Source organism: Heterodontus francisci, chromosome 20 (assembly GCF_036365525.1).
Source record: "Heterodontus francisci isolate sHetFra1 chromosome 20, sHetFra1.hap1, whole genome shotgun sequence".
Lineage (NCBI taxonomy): Eukaryota > Metazoa > Chordata > Chondrichthyes > Heterodontiformes > Heterodontidae > Heterodontus > Heterodontus francisci.
The window spans coordinates 73,598,505-73,618,034 of record NC_090390.1 but is presented as its reverse complement, the minus strand read 5'-3'; the positions used below and the strand labels follow the sequence as shown (position 1 = coordinate 73,618,034).

Sequence of the window (19,530 nt, the reverse complement as noted above, 5' to 3'; positions counted from 1 at the left end):
GCTTACAATGCTAGGCAGGCTTTTTTCAATGTTTTAAAAAACAAAACTACCTAAAAATTGTCCTTTTTAAGTGGAAAAGCGATCAAAATAGGTGACAAAAAAATCACCTTTAAAAACTGATTTTTAAAAAATTCTCCAAAAATTAGTCTATATTATAAAGCTTCTGAACATCAACAAACAAAGTAATAAAGAGCTACCAAAAAGTTAGAAGCATGAAATACTTTATTTGTAAAAATTACATACTAAATCTGAAGGGGACATCATTACATTTTCAGTGAGTATATTTTGGATGCTATATTCTCTGCTAAGGTAAGTCATAATGGCATTATTGTGCATGATAAAGAAATCTATTTCCTTTCATAAACTTTATTTTGTTAATCAGCCAACTGGTTGTGCTTCCTTGATGAGCCACTGCAGTGCCTCCAGTCTTCCCTGCTTCTCCAGTTCTGCTCCAATCACTTCTCTGCATGACCGATGGTAGAGGTTGATCCAATCACGCTGAAGGACATTGATAAAAGTGGCGTTATTCATCATAAAATTAAACCATAACAAACAAAGCTGTTGAGTGATTGCATCTGTTGGGAAAACCAACAGGAGCTGATTCTTGAGACAACTGAAAAATGAAAAATCGCACTAATGCGCCTGAGACATGAAATTTCAATGGGTGTGAACACAAAACCAGATGGGTTTCCCACACTCTAATGAGTGTCTGATGAATCTATAATTTCTCTAATCACACATGCATCCACAGTATGTATGCTTTTGTGTCAAATAATTGCACACATTATGGGGATGAGTATGAGATTGCAAACTTGCACACCTCTTGCTCAAATGCATTGCAGGGAGTGATATTAGATTTTTTTTAATCCAATTATTTTCCTCTCAAAATATGCAATGCTATTTTAGGAAAATATAAAACTACAAATTAAGCTCTTCATATGAACTGGCCTTGTCATCCTCCAATTCTCTATCCTTTTCTTAAACTAGTGTAAACTGATATCTAAAGAACAAATTTTGTAACCATTAATTTTCATTCTTTCTTATTTCTTTTACCCCTCAATATTCATTTTGGAGGTGGGATGTGGGATCAACTTTTTAAAAATGAATTTTCATAAACTGAAAACTAGTTTAGAAGGTCATTATAATCAGCTAATTAAAATCTCTGAATGCAGAAGCTGACATGGTTCTACTGACTCTGCGAATTTGCTAGCAATCACTGGGTACTAAGACCATCCACATGACTCCACCAGTTCAGAACACTTTAAGGATTATTTCAGCCCAGGATATCGTCACCTCATCCCTTCAACATATTTCGTTCCCTGGCCACCAATTCAATCCCTCTTCCTAGCAACTGTCTGAAGCTGAACCAGTCTGTTCACAATTACAAGTATCAACTGCCGCCACTTGACAGGCAGTTGCATGGATAAGAAGTGGATCCTCCACTTTGTTCATTTCCAACAATTATAATGGATTCTCACCTCCTTTTGTGTGAGTAACTCAACATTGATCATTTTGGTTTGAATTGGAACTAGAGTCAATGCTTCAAATCTCAGGCTGTCTCTGTTCAGATATCGGTACTAAACAAAAACAAAGGTTAGATTTAATACAATGCATATTGGCCCATTATCACAAACAGAACTTGCTTGCTTTTGCAAAAGTTACTGTTACATAACCTACGAAATAAAAGGCATAATCTAAAACAGGTAGCACACCTTACTTAATAATAGAAAGTAACAGCCTGTGTGATGTTGGATCCGCACACACTTGGCAATATAAATCTCTACCATCCTTCGTTAACTCTGAATAAGCTACCTTCCTATTAATCCCAACTCCATGGATGACCAGGAATCTGTCTGAATAATAAGATTCCAGGGATTACTACATTTAAATAGCACCCATTTTACTTAAATAGCACCCATTTTTGTTGCATTTACTTACAATCATTCAAGCGACTGATGCACCTTTGGTAATAGTTGCATCTATGGACAGATCAGTCAGGTTAAGCTCATTGAATGGCGATCATGAAATGTTAGTAGCCAGACAGTGTCTATTGGTCTTCTGACTGGTTTTAAGAAACAAATCATTGCTGAAATAACTGTAGCCCTGTGATACAAAGTGCAGACTGTGCTGAGGTCAAAGGGTACTGGACAGAAGGCCAGGTTAGTGTTGAACAAAGACACTTTCTTAATTTTATTCTCTCCAAATTTTCCTCTTGTGCTTGAAGGGGAGGTAAATTCAAAACTAATCTATGAAAGGAATATTTCAGTGAGTGAGTGGTCAATCAATGGAACAGAGAGGGTGGAAGCTGTTGGTATTGATTCATTCAAATGAAAATTAGATAGATTTCTGTCAGAAAATTAGATTTCGGGATACAATCTACAAGTAATTTGAGATATGATATGGTAAGTGTAGTGAGCTTGGAAGGAACCAGTGACTTTGGACCTATAGTTCCCAATGCTCTCCACAACTGGGGTTTTCCTCATGTAAGATCCATTGTAAGCAAAGTGATAGAGACTGATTGCTATGATCACGCAACAACCAGGAAGGTAGAACGTGACCTAGATGGACTATAGACTTTTCTCGTCCAGCTGTTCCCATGTTTCCATCTTTCCTGATGAAGGCAGCACATGCTGGGTCACTCAATCCTTCATGTGTGAACTTGCAGTGGAGGAAGTGGGAAAATTGGGTTATTGGACTTGGGAGGTACGAAAGCCAAATCCAAAATCTTTGATTAATATTCACACCAGCACACTTCCAACAAGAGCCACCGGATTCCAATTAAGGACAAGAAAATTTTACTGATTTTTCCCTTCACTAGCCTGGGAAAGTTACCATCAAATCCTTCCCCTCACAAAGTAGATTGACAAGCGGTCAATAAATTATTCAACAATGGGCATTAACCCTTCTGTTCTAACTAGTTACACATTTCAAATACAAACATAGGAGGGTGAGGAAAAAAGGTAGTCGAATAGTTCACAGTCTGATAGCAAGCCTTTTGAATACAAGTTCACTGTTTATTAAGTGAGGAGGGGTGAACGACTTCTGAGCACTTGAGAATTTTTAAGCAGTTATTCCACTGAAATGGTCATTACATTTTTTTCAACACCTCCATTCTGATCTTTCATCGATGGCTATCAAGGAAAGAACAGACTGTGGGAAACACACACCAGTTTAGTCACAAGAGAGAGGTACATTAATACTTCATTAGAATGAATCTGATGAACCACTGCATCAGGAATGTCTATCTTTTTTCCACTTTCCAATGCTGATTAATCTGCTGTGCATTTCCAGCATTTATGTTTATTTGAGATTTCCAATTTTGCTGGGTTTTTCTTTTTATCTTATTGGTAGAAATAAAAACAAATCGCTATTGGGACAAAACATAAAAGTCAAAAAACATTCTGTCATACCTTCAATGATTAGAGGACAGCCTGAAGCAAATATTATAAAAGAATTCAAATGGACTAGAAGTAGGGGGACAAGCAGAAGATATTTAATATTATGAACGATTACTTCGTGCAAGTATTCACCAAGAAAGATTTGAGCAACCTGACCTCTCCAAACAGTGATAGCTGAGGCAAAATTAATGGCTTTGATATAAAAGAATTGGGAGTCCAAGGCAGGCGAAAGAGCTAACAAATAAATTGTTTAGTTGATCACAGAGACAGTAGATTGCAAGTTGTGGGGGTTGAAAGGTAGGATTGAAATCTAGGCTTTCAGACACCAGTGTCCTAGAACAGTCTATTTTAAGGCCATTGCTGTTTCAACAACATGTTAATAATCTTCCATTAGAAAGAATTCAATATCAGAACAGCTGCACTCAGATGCTGCTTTCCTGTGTAGATGCAAGAACTTATCCCCGAGGTGGTTATCCGCAATACCCAAGGTAGATTGAAAAAAAATCTGCATTGGCGTGTTACATGTGATAATAAAATTACAGTTTAAAAAAAACAAGTTTCAAATCAAAATGAGTGAACTATTGCACAGCGGGTAATTGCAGTCATATGCCATTCAGCCACGCAGAGTAGGAAGGTCTCAGTTTCAATCTCGGTCTACACTGTTGGCTCGTATCCGCTGAGCACTGACTGGAAGCATGAGCTACACCAAGCCTCCCTGGGCTTGCCAGGAGTGCGTGTGTTTCTGCACGAGGTTTCACCCTCCTCAGGCCACCAAACATCGGATGAGCCGCTTCTTGTGCAAGATAGCGGAAAGCTGTCAATACCCTGTAGTTTGCTGAAGTAACAGACCACTGTCCCCAGGAGTGGAGGGATAAACAGTGTATGCAACTATAAAAAGTGGATCACGATGGTTTAAATCAAAACAAACACAGAAACAGTGGAATAAAAGCAAAATACTGCGGATGCTGGAAATCTGAAATAAAAACAAGAAATGCTGGAACCACTCAGCAGGTCTGGCAGCATCTGTGGAAAGAGCAGCAGAGTTAACGTTTCGGGTCAGTGACCCTTCTGCGGAACAAGTGATTTTAGTTTGTTCATTCAAATGCTTGAAAGTCAGTTCTGGTCCATAGGACCATAGGAAATAGGAGCAGGAGTAGGTCATTCGGCCCATAGAGACTGCTCCACTATCCCCATATCCCTTGATGTCATTAATATTCAGAAATCTATAGATTTCTGTCTTGAACATGCTCACACAGCCCTCTGAGGTAGAGAATTCCAAAGATTCACCACCCTCTGAGTAAAGAAATTCCTCCTCATCTCAGTCCTAAATGGCCTGCTCCTTAATTTGTGTCCCCTTTTTCTAGACTCACCAGCCAGAGGAAACATCCTATCCACATCTACCCTGTCACGCCCTGTAAGAATTTTGTAAGTTTAATGAGATAACCTCTCATTCTTCAAAACTCTAGAGGATACAGGCCTAGTTTCTGCAATCTCTTCTCATAAAACAATTCCAGCATCCCAGGGATTAGTCTGGTGAACCTCCACTGCACTCCCTCTATGGCAAGTATATCCTTCCTTAGATAAGGAGACCAAAATTGTACACAATACTCCAGGTGCAGTCTCACCAAGGCTTTATAACAATTGAAGCAATACATCTTTACTACTGTACTCAAATCCCCTTGCACTGAAGGCTAACATACCATTTACCTTCTTAATCGCTTGCTGCACCTGAAATATGAGCTTTTGTGACTCAAGAACAAGGACACCCAGGTCTCTTTGGACATCAGCACTTCCCAACCTCTCACCATTTAAGAAATACTCAGTTTTGCATGGGCCACAATTAAACCAATTTTTTTTAATTAAACCTATATAATTTCTTGTTTGTGTACTTATTTTTTGATTGTTAGGTTTTTCCTCTACAGCTATAAGATAAATCTTTCCAAACTATTTTAAGATTGACAGTCAAACAATATAATGGAGGCTGCTGCCTATTTTGCTATTTAATCAAAGGTTAAATCCAGGTACACTACATCTCACATGTAGTTGCATTTGACAATTTATAGCAGGCACACACCTAGCTAATATTTACTAAGAAGGCTTGAAACATGTACTTTAAAAATAAGACTTTTTGTTTTAAAGGTCACATCGCCCATCAAGCCTATCCTTTTTCTGATAGATCCATCCCACAGCCCTGCCTCACCATACCTCTAAATGTCTTCAGAAACATACCTTTTGACCTATTTGTAGGGTGATCCTTAGAAAGTATTTCAAAATACAGAGACATGAATTAATCTATTGCTCTATACCCAGTTCAGAAAATATAAGGGGCAGTACTTATCTTACTACATAAAGTTATGATAAGTGGTTGGAAAAATAAAATGGATTCAGTTGTTGCAAGTCGAATTACTAAAAGTTGGACAAGGTCTGCGAACGTGGTACCATTGTTTGGAAGGGGTGCAAGGGATGGGCTGAATGATTGTAGGCCAGTCGGTCTGATCTCGGGAGAGGGGTGCAAAGGAAACCTGACGCAAGCCCGAATTCCGGACCCAGAAGTCCGAGCCCACCCGACCCGTCATCGGGACCCGTCGGGGTCGGGTCGGGTGGCAGGCCTTTACATCAGTACGTGGGTAAAGGCCTGTTACCCGACCTGACCCCGACGGGATCAGATGGGCATGTGTCGTTTTCGGGTCGGGCTTCTGGGTCCAGCATTCAGACTTGGGTCGGGTTTCCTTTGCACACCTCTGGACCTCAGCTGTGGGTAAATCGTTAGAATCTATTCTGGGAATAGGATAAACTGTCACTTGCAGAGGCATAAAAACATACAAAATAGGAGTAGGCCATTCGGCCCTTCGAGCCTGCTCCGCCATTCATTATGATCATGGCTGATCATCCAATTCACTAACCTGTGCATGGATTAATCAGGGATAGTCAGCATGGATTTGTTAGGGGACAGTCATGTCTTACTAACGTGATTGTGTTTTTTTGAGGAAATAACAAGGACGATTGATGAGAGTAGTGCAGTGGATGTGGTTTACGTGGATTTTAGTAAGACATTTGACAAGGTCCTGCATGACAGACTGGTAAGTAAAATGAAAGCCCATGGGATACAGGGGAAGGTGGCAGGTTGGATCCAGAATTGGCTCAGGGACAGGAAACAAAGGATAGTAGCCAATGGATGTTTTTGTGAATGGAAAACAGTTTCCAGTGGCGCTCCACAGGAAGGACGTGATTGTTCTGGAGACAGTACAGGAGAGATTTACGAGAATGTTGCCAGGGCTTGACGGTTGCAGCCATGAAGAAAGATTGGATAGGCTAGGGTTGTTTTCCCTGGAACTGAAGAGGCTGCGGGGTGACTTGCATGAGGTGTACAAAATTATCAGGGGCCTAGATAGAGTGGACAGGAAGAACCTGTTTCCCCTGGCGGGGAGGTCAGTTACCAGAGGACACAGATTTAAGGTGACTGGTGGAAGGATTAGAGGGGAAGCTTTTTCACCCAGAGGGTGGTGGGTGTCTGGAATTCACTGCCAGGACTTGTGATGGAGGCAGAGACCCTCAATTCTTTTAAAAGGTACCTGAACATGTATCTGAAGTGCTGTAACCTGCAGGGCTATGGACCAGATACTGGAAGGTGGGATTAGTCTGGGCAGCTAGTTTTTTCAGCTAGCACAGGCACGATGGGTTGAATGGCCTCCTTCTGTGCTGTACTTTTTCTATGGTTCTAACCTGAAGTAATTCACAAGGACACACCAGTTATTGAGGCCAGGCTACTTTAAAACTTTTCATCCCAAACCGCACAAATACTCAATTCAACACTGACGCTCTGAACTTCTCTACAGTTTGTTTTGTTCACAACTAATCCTTTCACCAGAATTCCTTTTTATCACTCGTTTCATGGGATGTGGGAGTCACTGGCAAGGCCAGCATTTCTTGCCCATCCCTAATTGCCCTCGAGAAGGTCGTGGTCAGCCGCCTTCTTGAACCACTGCAGTCCACATGCTGTTAGGGAGGGAGTTCCAGGATTTTGATCCAGTGACAGTGAAGGAACGGATGGTGTGTGACTTGGAGGGGAACTTGCAGATGGTGGTGTTCCCACATGTCTGCTGCCCTTGTCCTTCTAGGTGGAAAAGGTTGTGGGTTTGGAAGGTGCTGTTGAAGCAGCCTTGGTGAGTTGCTGCAGTGCATCTTGTACATGGTACACACTGCTGCCACTGTGCATTGGTGGTGGAGGGAGCTAATGTTGAAGGTAGTGTATGGGCTGCGGATGAAGTGGGCTGCTTTGTCCTGGATGGGATCGAGCTTTCTGAGTGTTGTTGGAGCCGCACCCATCCAGGTAAGTGCAGAGTATTCTATCATAGCAAAAACAAGAAATGCTGGATTCACTCAGCAGGTCTGGCAGCATCTGTGGAAAGAGAAGCAGAGTTAACGTTTCGGGTGTATTCTATCATAGTCCTGACTTGTGTCTTGTAGATGGTGGACAGGCTTTGGGGAGTCAGGAGGCGAGTTACTCGCTGCAGAATTCCGAGCCTCTGACCGGCTCTTGTCGCCGTAGTATTTATGTGGCTGCTCCAGTTCAGTTTCTGGTCGACAGTAGTCCACCAGGATGTTAATAGTGGGGGATTCAGTGATGGTAATGCCGTTGAATATCAAAGGGAGATGGTTAGATTTTCTCTTGTTTGAGATAGTCATTGCCTAGTACCTGTGTGGCAGGAATGTTACTTGCCACTTATCAGCCCAAGCCTGAATGTTGTCCAGGTCTTGCTGCATATGGACACTGACAGCTTCAGTATCTGAGGAGTTGCAAATGGTACTGAACATCATACAATCATCAGCGAACATTGCCACTCTGACCTTATGATGGAGGGAAGGTCATTGATGAAGCAGCTGAAGATGGTCGGGCCTAGGACACTACTCTGAGGAACTCCTGCAGTGATGTCCTGGGACTCTGATGATTGGCCTCCAACAACCCCAACCATTTTCCTTTATGCTAGATATGACTCCAGCCAGTGGAGAGTTTTCTCCCCCGATTCTCATTGACTTCAATTTGGCTATGGCTCCTTGATGCCACATTTGGTCAAATGCAATCTTGACATCAAGGGCAATCACTCACACCTCATCTCGCGTCGTTTTCCACGTCGCTTTGTCTCCGATTCATTCAGAGAACGCGACAGTTGTGAAAAATTATTGGGCCGGATTTTGCAGTCAGCTGCAAATGAACGTGGCCAGCTGTTCACTGCACTTAACTACAATCTTTCTGTGGGCTTTTGCACTGGAACTTGTTGTGATTAGAGCATCATTTCATTTTGTCACCCTTTACAGGGGATCTGGGGACCTATGTGAACAGGGTGAGTAATTGTGCATCTCTTTAACCAGACTGAAGAATCCTTACGGAATGAGGCAAAGCCTGAACCAAGAAGTATCAGTTAGAATACTTAATTCAATGTCAAATCATGAACAAAAAGCAAAATAAAGAGAAGGAAAGAAAGATGGGATTAAGAGAGGGGGAGATAAAAGTAAAAAAACATTTTTTTTAAATCTCCAACAATAATTAAAAGTTAAAGGAATGAGACTCCACACTTAAATGCTGAAACTCTCGATGAAATACCAGCATAGTGAAGCTTCTGGAGGAGTAGAGCAGCTCAGACAGAAACTACTTGATTTCCATGTTTAGTTGAGCATGTGTGGCCACCAGCAATTGCTGTCCAATTTACTGTTTATTTCGAGCACAAGATATGGTCCATTGTTTAACATAGGTTAAACATAGGTTAAAAGATGTGGAAGCCTTGGAGAGGGTGCAGAGGAGATTTACCAGGATGTTGCCTGGAATGGAGAATAAGTCTTACGAGGAAAGGCTGAACATTCTAGGCCTCTTCTCATTAGAAAGGAGAAGGATGAGGGGTGACATGATAGAGGTTTATAAGATGATCAGGGGAATAGATAGGGTAGACAGTCAGAAACTTTTTCCCCGGGTGGAGCAAAGCGTTACAAGGGGTCATAAATTTAAGGTGAAGGGTGGGAGATATAAGGGGGATGTCAGGGGAAGGTTCTTTACCCAGAGAGTGGTCGAGGCATGGAATGCCTTGCCCGGGGAAGTTGTTGAGTCAGAAACTTTAGGGACTTTCAAAAGGCTTTTGGATAGGTATATGGATAAAGGAGAATGATGGGGTATAGATTAAATTGTCCTTGACAGAGGACAAAGGATCGGCACAACATTGTGGGCCGAAGGGCCTGTTCTGTGCTGTATGTTCTATGTTCTATGTTCTATAGGTTATTGTCGTTCTTACAGATTTTTGTTCAAAATACTGGTCTGTGGCGGCATTGCTAGATACGGAAGTCGAGATATCTTAGTTAATGGGATTTGGTATTGTACAATGCGTCAGCTTCTATACTCAGACACATGTGGCTGTCCAGCTAATTTATCATAGACCTTCAGCGTGACGGTAATATTTGATTTAGCAACAGCTATAATCAGTCTAATCGGGCAGGTGGAAATATTTAATTAGAATATTGTAGAACCTATCACAATGTAATTTGTTTTTAAGAGACAGGAGGAGCTTTCTGTTCTTCTTGTTAAATACAATGCCTCCATAGACTTGCTTTAAGAGGCTGGGAGATTCAGTGCCATCAGAACACTGTTCCTGCACTGCTAAGATCCAAGTTTGAATTCAGTCCACACCAATGGATGAAAGGCTCTCTTTTAATGGTCCCAAGAGAAAGTTTGGGCAGCCTTAGACCTATTTCCTCTACAATTAAGTCTATAAGACTAAACCAGTCATAATTCTTGCACTAAGTAAGCCATCTATTTCATAGATCATACAGATGGCAGCTGTGGGAAAAGGGAATTTGAAATAGAGTGAGGTGACCTGTATGTAACCCATGCTACAACTGAACAAGCACTGCCTGAGCTGAGTCCAACAGAGCAAGATGTTCTATTTTCCCAACACCTTCATAGTTGACTGTGAGGTGAACAAATTCCAAGCTATTTTTAAACAAGACAGATGTGACAAAATGGTTTAAATGGAGCTGAATGACACCCAGAAAAGGTGAAGAGTCCAGTCAAAAGGATTCTAGTCACGGTCCGCATTTAAAAAGTTGAAGCGTTCAAAACGAGAAAGGAAGATCCAGGCTGATAATTTACCTTGGTTTGGGCAGGAGCTACAAGCATAATACTTTCAATCCGTATTCCAAAACTGCCATCTTCATAAAAGCCAGGCTCTAAAAATAGAGAGAGAGATTTATCAGCTAATGTCCTACAGATATCAAAACACTGTATCCATTAGTTATGTCAGATGGCTATTATTGCATGAAGAGCAAAAGGGGTGTTGCTAATTCAGTTTTAATGCTTTGTCTCATTTTCTCACTATTAGCTTTGATAACAATGAAACAGATCAGTTTCTTTCAGGTCATACTGAGTTATACATTATGGTCTTTTCAAAGCATTCCTTCCCATAATAGGATTTCTTTCTGTAACATGAATTTTAATCATTATTGCTCATATAATTAAGCAATCAGTGGTGCCTAGCCAGGAAATGGAATAAAATGCAACAAACTTGGAACACTTGTTTTTGATGACTGCTGCATTAACAGTTCACCTCCATTTGTTTTCAATTTTCTCCAAAGCCTTTGGTACATTAATGCATCACTTTGCAACGTACTATTAATTTGCAAAATTGTGTAATGTCATGGAATATATTTTTGACACTGAATGCCAAAACTCTGTGGCTGAGGCTCCAAGAGCTTGACTTGACCCTGGACTCAAAATACATTAGAATATTATACCCCAGCAACAATTTCAATTTCACAAACTCTCAACTAGTCTACCAAAGGAGAGATTCTACCCCATCTCCTACTGCAGGAAAGGTCAGCAAGACTAATACTACCCCACATCCTCACTCTCTCGCAAGTGCAAGTCCGGATCTCTCTGATGGAAGCTATGGGTTACAACGCCCTAGGTAACCTGGCTGAAAAGATAAAAAAACACAATAGCTAAGAATAAACAGGAGAGAATATAAATGAATTAGAAGATTAAACCCAGGGCTGCTCTAACTTGGCTCTAGTGACCATTTCAGAATCGGACAAGGGAGTAGATGTTATATTCAAGAAAGCCAGTTGGTGAAGGATAGAACTGAAGCCAATCCTTACTCAGTTTGACATTTATTTACAGAGTGAAACATTACAAGCAAAGACCTCGTAACTCAACTACACCCCAGTGTCAGTGCGTATCTCTTTATATCTGCAAGTGAAATCTCAACTAATGCCCTCCACTTGCATATAAATGAAGCACGAATGATATCCAATTAACAGTAGATCCCAGTCTCCATGTGGCCCAAGGAAGTGACAATGTGGGAGGGAGAAAAATAAACATCAAAACTATAAATTACAAAGTTGTGATTGGAAAATATGAACTTTAATCTTGTGTGCAGAGCAATATATTTCATTTAATATCTCCTCATACGCATTCACGGTGCTTTCTTGTGAGATATGAAAGTATCTATTTCTTTTCGAGAATATAAATGCAGATAAATTTTATAGATTGTTCAGAGTTGCTGTTTTGGTATTGCACAGTTGACTATACTGCTTATTTAATTTGTTAGTGAATTTCTCACTTACCAACGGCAAACATGATTGCTTTATTATCTGTCAATGTGTCAGAGCCAAAATAGGAAAAGTCTCAAAGACTCATATTAACCACTTCTCTCAATGACAGCTTGAAGCACTTCACGCATAACAATTACTTCAAAAGTGTAATGGACTGCTGTTATGTAGGAAAATGTGGCAAACATTTTGCCCACAGCAAACACCCCACACATGAACGAACAGTGGACAGTAGGCACCCAGAAATATCCTGGAATTCAGCTGGATCAAACGGTAGTAACACGAATAATGTGACTAATATTAAAAACAGCCATCAGAAGTGAATGCTTCCGTTAAACTAAGTAGAAGCTTTACTGCTCTTGAAATTTATACTCTGCTTAAAGCACTACTGTTCTTTAGTGGTAAAAAAAAAGGCACTATGAAATAATTCATGCCAATATGCTGAATTAATCAACTCCTGATTGAAGCAGAAGACCTCACTTTCACCTTTCTACTGCTGACATTTCTGTCAAGTTCTGAACTGGTTGACTGCATCTCGAAAAATACTACCACTTTGCCAACTAAAAAGTTTCCTTCTTGTTTGTTCATGTAAGGGCGGGGGAAGAGAGGAAACAAAATTTCTTCTGCAAGAAATTCCCACCTTTCTTAAACTCGGAGACTTTTCTCAGTAAAGCTGTTAACAGGAGGAATTTCACTGCCTAAATGTCCATCACACTTTATGAATATATACGAATACAAGGGTTCTCAACTGGGAGTTTGCAGCCTCCTAGGGGTCTGCCAAAAATAACCAGTGAATGTGTAGAAAAAATACATGATAATAGATTAATCGGAATCAAAGTCGGGACAAGTGGCGGTCGAGATGTCTTGTCAATCGAGGGATGCTGCCCAATGAGACTGAATCAGAGCCGGGGTCTCTTGGTGCTTGTGCAGGTCTTGGCTGAAGTATACAGAGAGAGAGATGAAAAATGCAAGCTGGTCCATGCACAAGGCATTTGCGGCAGTTACTGTTACGATGCAGTGAGTTGAGGGAGACCCAGAGGAGTTGGGTGGGGGGAGGTGGGTAAGGCAAGGAGATAAGACGTTGAGCCTTTGCCTGGTGAACAGCATTGATTCACAGAGAGAGAGAGACAGAGACAAAGAGGTCATGACTTAAAGTTTCATCTCTTGTTTTCCCAGTGACATGATTATGTTCATCAAATCAGTTGGCAACATTTGCTGTGTGCCCATGTCTTCACGCTTCTCATTTCTTCTTAGTTCCACCCCATTTGTGTGACCTCACTCTCCCCTACCCCACAATTGAGTTACTGTCTGCTATACGATTGAGAATTAGAATCGTGTCCAGTACCATATTTTTACAGTGTATGCACTTTAAGAAAATGTTTGCTTTACGTCGAAAGGATGTAAAAATTGGAAGGATAATTATCTGAGATTCTCTGGTCAGTGAGCGTGTGGAGAAAAGAGAGAATTTTAGCCCATGGCAGAGAAAGACTGGAGGATAGCAGTCAGGTTGCAAGTAAAACAAAAATAATAAACATGTATGTTCAATTGTATAAGTTAATTTTTATGCAGAAAAAATACTCGTGTGCTGTGTTACAGGGGGGTACGTGGAACTTCTAACATGCAGGAGAGCCTCAGAAGAAGTTCGAGAATCCCTGTTATAACAGACAATTCAAAGGGTGTGATATACTGACATCTGGTGACAGAAAACCAATACTGCAATTTCTTGCAGGCTTTTGCTGTTTTATTTTATTGTCAATGCCCAGTTCAGAGCATCACAGTATAACATACTGTACACGGATGGCAGTTCACTGCTCATATCCATTACACATGGCACATGATTGATGGTGGCTTTTGGACAACCCAAGCACCTGTGTTTACTTGCAAGAGAAAGAAGTTTTCAAGGGCAGTGCTGAACAGGTTATATACCCCCACTCTCAGGCCCTGCAGACTTGTCTCAATCCTGGAACTTTGGCGTCCTTTTCTCCTGGGCTTCCTGCCCGTTGACCAGATGCACAACAATTCAACTCATATGTCACTTTTACTCACCGTCACTCAGAATCATTCCAGCCTCAAGAGGCTCATCTGCGAACGTTTTGTAACTAATACTACAAGGCCCTTCATGAACATTTAGGAAAGATCCTACTCCATGTCCCGTGCCGTGCAGATAATCCAAACCATGGTCCCAAAGGGTAGCTCTTGCAAAAGAGTCAAGGAGGTGTCCTGCCAGGAAGGAACATAGCAGAAGTGAACATACTAAGAGTTATAGATACCCCACGATGGTGTCAAAGGGACCCGGGACCCTCAAGCAAGGAAGTTTGTGGGGCACTGGCTTTTATCAGGGATTTATCACGAAGCACTGATGTTGCATAGAATTTGAACCAGGTGAGTATACAACTGTGGAGCTCCATTAAGTAAACAGGACATTTTTCAGGCTGCTGTTGTAGGAGCACCTGCTGGAGGCCAATAAACATCGCTGGACCCAGGCCACAAATAGCTCAGGGTGGGAAGGGGGAGTGGGGGGGCGGTCAGCAGCAAGGACAAGGGGTTGGCGTTCAGCAGGCACCCCCCCCCTTATTGATGCCTGGTCCCTCGTTCAGCCACTAAGTGCCCTGTAACAGAGGACTCCCGCCCTGGAGCTGGGAAACAGCAGCACAGGGCCGCCCGCCGCACGGCTAATGGCGGCTGCGGCGGGAAGAGACCCTTAATTGGGGGTTAATCACCCAGTTTTGTGCCTCAATTGGCAGCAGGACGGTAAGGCATTCATAGGCCTCTCCGTCACAGAATAAATTTTGGCAGAGGCGGGATGGTGGCAGGAACATCCCCAACCACCATCCCGCCCGATTTTATGCTCCCCTCCCTCTAAACCCACCACGGGGAAAGAGCATAAAATCCCTCCCCTGCCTTCATCATTTCAAGAGTTGGCTACTCCAAAGATCTCCTTGCCTGCCTTCCATCCCCTATGCTGCATAAACTACAACTTTCCCATAACTCTGCTACATGTATCCTCTGTCCCACACAGTCCTGTTTGCCCATCATCTCTGTGACTGTTGATTTACAGTGAGCTTCGGGTCCCCAATATTTTGTTCTCATCTGTAAATTGCACCCATGAACTTTCCCCACCTTACCTCTGAAGTTTCCTTTCAAATCCTATTCTCCTTTGGCTGCCTTCTGTGCAGTTCCCTCCTCCCACTACCCCCTCACTCCACCCCGGGAATTTTGGCAGAAATTTCAGTCCCACGCTTTGCAGCTCCCTCAACCTCTGCATCTCCCCAAGTCCCATCTCTGACCAAGCCTTTGGTCGACCTTCCTTTACCATATCCATTTTCCTGACGCCCATTTGTGAAGCAACTTGGGACATTTCCCCTGTTCAAAGCTAGTTGTTCATGCACCGGCTGTGACAAATACAAGGCTTTGAAAGCACACGCCTAGGGCTGGGGAGGCCAAGTGCCTCGGAATGGAATGGTCAGAACTGGAAGTTGGTGTGATTGACTGAGCCTGGTCGCAGTGGTGGTGGATACAGACAACCTGGGCTAGGACGAGTGCCGCCTCTGTGCTAAGGTGACTACTTTAGTGTTCTGTCCACAGTAATACTGACCTCCCTATGGCTTGCCACTTCAACTCCCAGCTCTGCATTCCCACTAAGTTATCTGCCTCCTAAACCAGGGGTCAGCAACCTTTTCTTTTAACCTCAAGAGTCTTTTTTATTAAATTGCCTGAAATAAAAACTATTGGGAGCTTCAAGACGAAAATTCGGCATTTCTAAACCAAATGCATGGCAAATTCCCAAGTGTATCTGACAGATGTATTTTATTTATATATGCAAGTTATGCATGTTGAATTTATGTATCAATAGAAAAAAGTTGAAATTAAAACAGACCTAACTCTGAACTATCGCATTTGACGTTTTTTCCTTTTTTTATTTTTCTCTTCATATCTCCATTATATGCTCAGCTTTTATGTGTCAATTTGCATGAATTATGTATGAACATGTTCAAAACGAAAATGTAAAAATTGTGAACCATATTAATTTAATGGAGAAACAGCATGTTTCCACTTTGAATAAAAAATAAGAAATTTACATATAAAACTGAAAGACTTCTTTTTGTCTTTGTATTTTATAACAGATCTTGTAATAAATTGATTTTTTTTCGATGATTTTGTCAGTAAAGTCATCTTTAAAACAAACGTATCTTCAGATGCGTAGAATTAAGCTATTTTTTTCCGATATTGATTCTCATGATAAAAAAGCTACTAATGCCACATTCAGAATAATTTATCATCTCAATATACTAGAAACAATAATGGTTGCAACCATAATACCTGTTCCTCAAACCAAAGGCATTACCTATAACCATGGTGCAGTTACACAACTCAAACAGGTTTATTCAGTGCACAATTAAGTTCTTCGTTAAAATAATCATTTTAAACAATGAAGTGCAGCATAGTGAATCGCCTTTTATTCCCAAAATAAAAACATGGCTCACATTTTTCTTAATTTAATTTTTTTAGGCCTTTTTTTTTCATCATAATGTGGTCCAGCTGGAAAAGGTTGTGACCCGCAAATGAGACTTCAAAAAGCTGCAGGTTGCAGACCCCTGTCCAACCAAATTCAATGGGAGCTTCAGTGTACCTCTTGTTCCTGGGCCAATCAGCAGCCTCCATGTCATAAGAGTCATATACAGCACAGAAGGAGGCCATTTGGCCCATCAAGTCCAAGCCGGCTCACCATGAAACTATCCAGTCAGTCCCACTCCCCCATTCGATCCCGCAGCCCTGCAAGTTTATTTCCTTCAAGTGGCCATCCAATTTCCATGTCGTAACACTAACTTCACACCGTAGCTAACTCTGTCATTTTATTAAGAGGCAGGGGAGCTGGGAATGTGGGTGAGGGCGGGTTGTCTACTGGCACTTGTGCTGAAATGGAACCTTTGCCAAAGAGCAGAAGTGGAGGGGGAAAGGCCCTTCACCTCAGGTGTTAATCTGCCTTCTTGCTTTGGGAGCTAGTATCATTAGTATATTGTTTCCCAGCTGCACCTGACCTTTTATAATACAATGACAGCTCTTCCTTACCCCATTGATTTAATCCTCAGTTAATGCAATAAATACTTTTTTGCCATAAAAGATGAGAAAATCTATTTCCATAGTTTGAATCCAAACAACAATGTATAATGAGATAAAAACAAAAAATGCTGGAAATACTCAGCAGGTCCGGCAGCATCTGTGGAGTGAGAAGCAGAGTTAACATTTCAGGTTAACGCCAGAACTTCATCAGAACTGTATAACGAGCATAAACTTAGTTCAAGCAAATTCAAATTAAAATCCCACCTGATCTAGTTCAATTATGTCGATAGAAGGTTCACCAATTTCTTGGTTTAGCTTAAACTGCACTCCGACTCATCAGTTGGCAAATAACCTTTAAAATAACCTTCCAGTACTAGTGAACATACATTAATGATTCTCTACACAAACTGTGCCATCACCCAATACCTCCTAACAATAATTCTCTCTCATTTACTCCAACATGAATAACTTTGATCAATAAACCACAAGATTTGCACCACAAAGTGAGTCAATACTATTCCTTGCTCCCCCACCCAATACGTTTGCAGATAGAGGAATTAGCCTTCATTCATAATACTGCCGTCTGCATCAAACTATCTTACCTTTGGTACCACTTGGAAAAATTGCTGATCCCAGACAGATATGCCCTTTCAACACATAGGTGAAGCACTCCTGAGGACAACAGAGGGCACATATAAGAGCAAATAAAATATATCTCAGCGCACATTTTACTGTTGCTGGAAGTTCTGAAAGTTTTACTGTTAAAGAAATAATAACATGCATTTGATCATATTATATACAGAATGTCCCCCTAATCAATTGTGTGTTTTTTTTAATCTATGAAACTGTTGCAATGATAATCACTGATCCTCTCAAGACACTGATGGCCACAAAAACTACAGCGGTATTTATAAACACCAAGGAATGTTTTCAAGACCATTGTCTAACATAGACAATGATAAACTAAGCAATCTTAATTCTTGCAATTAAGGACACGTATTTGTGGCAATTTGCCACAGCTTCCCACTTACTTCAGTCACCTAATTGCAGATGTAAACCTGTGCAAGCTCTGAAAACCCTCTGCTAATCTTGCTAACCAGCTGACTCGCTGGTGGAGATCCACACACACTTGTTAACCAGGTCACTGATATTAGTAAAAAAACTTTTACTTGATGCTTTCCAAAGAAAAGGCGACTCAGTCTCCAAAAAATGGATATAACTAATCATGTCACAGCATGAGGAATAGTCTATCAGAGGGTAGACATGATATCACTCAATTGATGTTAAAAATGACATGGGATCCAGGAAAATTTGGCAAATTGGATCCAAAATTGGCTTAGTGGCAGGAGGTAGAGGGTGATGGTCAAGGGTTGTTTTTGCGAGTGGAAACCTGTGACCAGTGGTGTACCGCAGAGATCAGTTTGTAGTGCACATTAATGATTTAGACGCGAATATAGGAGGTATGATCAATAAGTTCGCAGATGACACGAAAATCGGTGCTGTCATAAATAGTGAGGAGGAAAGCCTTAGATGAAAGGACGATATAGATGGACTGGTAAGATGGGCAGAGCAGTGGCAAATGGAATTTAATCCTGAGAGGTGTGAGGTGATGCATTTTGGGAGGACTAACAAGGCAAGGGAATATACAATGGGTGGTAGGACCCTAGGAAGTACAGAGGGTCAGAGGGACCTTGGTGTACTTGTCCATAGATCACTGAAGGCAGCAGCACAGATAGATAAGGTGGTTAGGAAGGCATATAGGATACTTGCCTTTGTTAGCCGGGGCATAGAATATAAGAGCAGGGAGGTTATGATGGAGCTGTATAAAATGCTTGTTAGGCCACAGCTGCAGTACTATGTACAGTTCTGGTCACCACACTATAGGAAGGATGTGATGCACTGGAGAGGGTGCAGAGGAGATTCACCAGGATGTTGCCTGGGCTGGAGCATTTCAGCTATGAAGAGACACTGGATAGGCTAGCATTGTTTTCCTTCAAGCAGAGAAGGCTGAGGGGGGGCCTGATTGAGGTATACAAAATTATCAGGGGCATAGATTTAAGGTAAGGGGCAGGAGGTTTACAGGGCATTTGAAGAAGAAAATTTTCACCCAAAGGGTGGTTGGAATCTGGAACAAACTGCCTGAAGGGATGGTACAGACAGGAACACTCACAACATTTAAGAAGTATTTAGATGAGCACTTGAAACGCCATAGCATACAAGGCTACAGGCCAAGTGCTGGAAAATGGGATTAGAATAGATAGGTGCTTGATGGCCGGCACAGACACGATGGGCCGAAGGGCCTGTTTCTGTGCTGTGTAACTCTATGACATTACATAAAATTACACAGAACGTACAGCACAGAAACATTCAGACCAGCCAGTCTGTGCCAGCATTTATGCTGCACTCAAACCTCCGCCCATCCTTCCTTATCTGACTCCATCAGCATAACCCTCAATTCTGTTCTCGTATACTTATCCAA

The 19,530-nt window shown here is 41.5% G+C and overlaps 1 protein-coding gene across 1 annotated transcript in view; it reads right to left on the bottom strand.

Annotated features, from left to right (window-relative positions):
* Positions 1–221: 221 nt before the first annotated feature.
* The window catches only part of xpnpep1 (X-prolyl aminopeptidase (aminopeptidase P) 1, soluble), a 76,345-nt gene continuing 57,036 nt past the window's right edge, over positions 222–19,530 (bottom strand). Inside the window, 5 exon segments of the mRNA XM_068053385.1 lie at positions 222–498; positions 1,479–1,577; positions 10,534–10,610; positions 14,037–14,210; positions 17,654–17,723. Of these exon segments, the coding sequence (XP_067909486.1) occupies positions 379–498; positions 1,479–1,577; positions 10,534–10,610; positions 14,037–14,210; positions 17,654–17,723 (540 nt within the window). The 3' untranslated portion in view covers positions 222–378.